This window comes from Chaetodon trifascialis, chromosome 8, assembly GCF_039877785.1.
Source record: "Chaetodon trifascialis isolate fChaTrf1 chromosome 8, fChaTrf1.hap1, whole genome shotgun sequence".
Lineage (NCBI taxonomy): Eukaryota > Metazoa > Chordata > Actinopteri > Chaetodontiformes > Chaetodontidae > Chaetodon > Chaetodon trifascialis.
In genome coordinates, this window is record NC_092063.1 from 3,709,833 (window position 1) to 3,714,614 (window position 4,782).

Here is a 4,782-nt window from a genome sequence, read left to right on the forward strand (position 1 = left end):
GAAGCTTTCAAACTCCTTACCTTCAGACAGATCCATGCTAGCCGTTTCCTGTCTTTATGCTATGCTAAGCTAACGAGGCTGCTGGCTTACTGATATGAGAGAGGCAGCAATTTTCTCTCCAACTCTTGATAAAAAAGTAAATAAGAGTATTTTCCAAAATGTCTTTAATCTGCCAAGTGACTGCTAGTAATGGCTGCCAGGTTAATGTAGTAAAACGCACAATACTGCCCTCATAAAGGTAGTAAAGTAGAAGTTTAAGCAGCTGACTGATGAGAAGTATTTCTGAATTGTAGTTGAGTGAAAGTACTTAGAAATATACACATAAATTTAAGATATTCAGCCACTTTCAGGCAGTAAATGGACATAACGGAATAAAAGGCATCAGCTGAGATGAGTCAGTTTTAACACATCAACCTCAATGTATAAGAACAAAACTGTCTCTGGTGTCTGCAGTCCTGTACTGTTTGTCATGTCTATCATTTCCTTTTCCCCTTTTTAAACACAAACCAACTGCGAGGTGAAACTTCAGAGTCATTCATCAAACAACTGCATCTGAGTTTGTGGCCATGCTGAGCGAGGCTGCATCAGCCGAGCCATTAGCGCGGAGGACGAGGAAGAAATCAATGGGCGACTGTTCAGAGGAGACTCCTATTAAGGTGCAGCCTTCGCTCTCTGCAAACACTAAGTGCTGAAGTCTGAGTGTAAAAATGGCCAAAATAATAGACAGCCACAAGCAAAACAGGCACTTTCTCGAAAAATCTATTCAGAGAGCAACTCGGCTTTTAGAAAGAAGACCTTGATATGCAGTCAAACGTTTTGTACGATTGACATCTACTTCCTACATTCAGAAGGAGGACGTGACTCCCCCCCCCCCAAAAAAGAAAAAGATACACACAGAGCATATGTAGAATCAAGATTATAAAACTGCAGCAATCTGAGGGCAAACCTCAGCCTGTAATCTCACCTCTGCTGCCACCTGATGGACAAACTGCAGAAATGACACGAACATGTTCACTCTACTCCACGCTGAGTCCATCTCTTTCAGACTTTATTCCTCTTTATTCAGACGTTTGTCTACGATTCGGCCTGAAAATGACCCCTCTCCTCAATTCATTTGAAAATAAGGTTTAATTTTTATGCCTCCAAAAATGACACATGAAAATAGAGGGTATGAAAATTAAGCCCGAATGGTCAACTTTCACATTCAACAGTTATTCAATGTTAAACATGTTAAACGACATTCTAGCAGGAACTATTGCGCTACGACGACATTTAATTATTCTAAAATGTGAAAACAATTATGTCTCCAAAGCCAACAGCACTGTTGCTTCAGCGGTTAATGATCAACTTGCGGGAAACAAAAGCTGTTACTGTGAACGGCCTGCACGCGTAACCTTTAGGCCTACGGGTTCTTGCTGGCAAAGAAATAGCTTATAATGCAGTTACAGTTTTTTCATTTCCACAGAAACACAGCGAGCCCTCCAGTCATTGCGGGATGCCTTCCAGTGTGTGTGAATCTGCGTAGAGTGTGTGAGGAGAGAGCTGCTCTATGGCGCTCTGCTGTGGCTGAGAGGACGCTATCAAAGGAACGCCGTGGATGACCACGTTCTGCCCGCCCAGACTGATGTTTGGCACCAGCAACGCGCTTCCCTCACAGGGCAAGGCACTCTCCTCGACCGTCCCCACAGGCTTGGACGTGTCGTCCGACGGGCCGCAGACCACGTCAGGTGGAGCTGCTGCGCTCACCATGGCGGCGTTGCCTTCTGTCACCACGGTGACCTCTGTGCCGCCCTCCTGGATCAAGGCGTTGAGGCCTTCCAGCTCAGAGCAGGTTGTGATGAAAGTCTGTGAGCCGCTGCCGGAGTCCTGAGCGGTGATGGCCGTCTGCAGCAGGGCCTGGTGCAGCGGGTTGTTGGCGTCGTCGGGGCCGAGCTGAGTCAGCAGGACCGTCTGGGATTCAAGAGCGGCCTCTGCGGCCTGCGACGACACGAGGGGTTGCATAGGCGCCAGCAGGTTGACCTGCTGGATCATGGAGTTGACCACCATGTCCTGGCTTTCTGGGCTCAGCAGGACCATGTTGGTCTTATTCTGACCGTCCACACCAGCTGGAATTAAGGGGTTCTCCTGGCCCAGAGGGTGGGATACGATGATTTTGAGCTGCGCGCTGCTGTAAGGAGCCATCGCGTCAGACGGGACAGGAACTTCAAGCTGGGTGTTGCTGTGTGACGTGACGGGGACCAGGCTGACAGCGTCGGCCGGGCCGGAGAGCTGGAGCTGCAGCACGTTCTGAGCGTCCCGGTGCTGCTTCTTGTGGCTTCGCAGCGAGTCTTCCCTCACAAAGCAAGCGTCGCACGAGTCGCAGCAGAAAGCTCGAGCTGCATCTAGTTTGGCCCGATATCTGGAGCCGACGGGCTTCGGCGAGTCGCCCCCTCCGCCTTTCCCTCCACCTCTGCCGCCTTTCCCGCCGCTGCCCTTTTCAGGCTTGTCTGAGTGGCACTTCTTCTTGTGGATGACCAGGTTGCTGCGCTGCTTGGAGGCAAAGTTGCAGAAGTCACATTTAAAAGGCCGCTCCTCTGAGTGGATCCTCTCGTGGACTTTGAGCGCCCCCTTGCTGGAGCAGGAGTAAGTGCACTTTGAACACTGGATGGGCTGAGTGGGCTGGTGCTCTCGCGCGTGCTGCCGCAGAGCAGTCTTGTTGGCGCACTGGAAATCGCAGTGCACGCAGTGGAAGGAGTTCTCCGTGCCGTGTTTGATCTGAATGTGAGATTTCAGGTTGCCTTTCATGGCGCAGCGGTATTCACAAAAGTCGCACTTGTACGGCTTTTCGCCGGAGTGAATCCGGATGTGCCTCTTCAGGTCTGAGTTGATTTTGAACTTTGCATCACACTGGTGGCACTGGAAAGGTGCGTCCCCTGGTGAGGTGAAAACAAAACGCACAAGACAAAAACCACTTTAAATTCATTCTGCAAAACAACATCATCCCACTGCTGACGACCTACCAGTGTGCGAGCGGAGGTGCACGGTGAGCTGGCTGGAGTTGCGGCTGGCGTAAGGACAGATCTGGCACTTAAAGGGCCGTTCGTCGTAGTGGATGCGCAGGTGCTTCTTCAGGCTGCTGCTGTCCGCTGCTGCGTAGGGACAGTGTTTGCACTTGTGTGGCTTCTCGCCTGTGTGCGAGCGGCTGTGCATGTTGAGCTTGTCCCTCCGGCTGAAGCGCTTGTGGCACAGCTCGCATTCGAACGGCTTCTCACCTGGATGGCGGAGGGGGAAACAACTCACGTTAGCGGCTGATCCTGAACGCTTAGGCAACAGAGAATCATAGTGGAAGGTATTGACGTACCGGTGTGGGTTTTGAGGTGCCGCTCCATGTCTTTTTGGCCATACTGCGTCTTAAAAGTGCATCCTGCGGATCAACAGAAATTGTGGTTTTAGACGATGTGTGTGTGTGTAAGTGTCCTAAATAAATTAAAGTTAATAACATGGGGTTTGACCGGCAGGAAGGCCCGCTCGCAGAAGGAATGTGTTCAGTCATAAACGGCGAGAGGCACCAACCTGAGAAACAGCAGGTGTGTCTCTTTGAAGTCAGGGCAGGTTTTAATTTTTTAGAAGGTGTTTTCTGTGCTTTGGTCAGGATCTTTTTGACACCTCTCATAACACAGGTCTGGTACGTTTCCTCAAAAACAAACTCAGTGCTGGAATCTGAGCAGGACGAGATTTTTTGAGTGCACGAGACAAACAGGCTGAAAATCGAATGTGCATGCGAATTATTGACAATGAAACCTGAAATGTTGTGTTTTTGTTTTTGTTTGTTTTTTTTTTACCTGTGAGAGTGGCTGTCGCGGTGGTGGCTGGTGTGTCAGAGGTGGGTAAGGAGCATCCATTTTGCTTATGGGCGAGAAAGACCTCAAAATTATTATACTGCTGCTTGCAGAAGCCGCAGATGTGGATGTCTGGGCTCACCTCCACCACTACAGAATGTCCTGCTGCGACTTCACAAGGCAGAAAACAAAGCAGGAACCCGTGATTACAGTCGGAAGTTGCACGATATACAGATATGAAACTTACAGCAAGAATATTACGATTTAAAACCACGAGATGCTGCAGATGTGGTCTCACAGGGACCTGATAACTACTGTTTTCCTTTACCTTCGGGGTTGTATGTTGCCATTTTCGAGCTCGTTTAGCTGCAGATCAACTCATCTTCTGGCACCTCAACGCCGACACGACGTCCACCATGTCGTTCAACGGCTAAACTGCTCGAGGGAAGATGCAGCCACAACAATTATGACATATTTCAAACTGTGAAATCTACCGCGATCTACATATCAATGGCAAGAACACTTTACTTCTCTAACAACACTAATACATGTCGGTTTTACGACAGGCGACACCGGGTTTTCGGCAGCGGGATAAGCACGCGCTCTGTGGCGAGTGACGTCATGTGCTGCTTTATAAGTATGGGAAAAATCTAAATCGGTACCTCTGTGCATGTGGATAGCAGGATAAAAGAGTGTTTTTTGGCCACACTGTTATTATTTACAATAACTACTGCTCTGAGAATTGATTTTTATCTTTTGGGTTTCTTTTAAAACGTCAAGTATGCGTTTGTCATTTGGAAATTCAACTGATTAAAACAAAAAGCCAGTTTTGCTGCCAGTTTATTATAAGCTGCCTTCGACTGTTTTAATTCAACGACGTGAAAAATATTACCGCTGGACAATTATTTATTTTGGAGTTACGTGAACGCAGCATTACCACTGTTGGTAGAGGGATTCAACCACA

General features: G+C 48.5%; 1 protein-coding gene across 1 annotated transcript; it reads right to left on the bottom strand.

Annotated features, from left to right (window-relative positions):
* Window positions 1-1,012: 1,012 nt before the first annotated feature.
* zfp64 (zinc finger protein 64 homolog (mouse)) lies at window positions 1,013-4,386 on the bottom strand. The gene is made up of 6 exons (XM_070967557.1): window positions 4,147-4,386; window positions 3,822-3,989; window positions 3,553-3,699; window positions 3,341-3,403; window positions 3,000-3,251; window positions 1,013-2,912 (listed from the first exon to the last, which is right to left on the bottom strand). Exons 1-6 carry the CDS (start codon window positions 4,166-4,168, stop codon window positions 1,486-1,488), a joined length of 2,079 nt encoding a protein of 692 aa, XP_070823658.1. The 5' UTR covers window positions 4,169-4,386; the 3' UTR covers window positions 1,013-1,485.
* Between the last annotated feature and the right edge of the window lie 396 nt (window positions 4,387-4,782).

Coding starts and splice junctions, on each gene's coding strand:
- zfp64 (XM_070967557.1), bottom strand. CDS start 4,168: ATGGCAACATACAACCCCGAAG. Junction 3,990..4,146: donor GGCAACATACAACCCCGAAG/GTAAAGGAAAAC, acceptor TGCCTTGTGAAG/TCGCAGCAGGACATTCTGTA. Junction 3,700..3,821: donor CGCGACAGCCACTCTCACAG/GTAAAAAAAAAA, acceptor CGTCCTGCTCAG/ATTCCAGCACTGAGTTTGTT.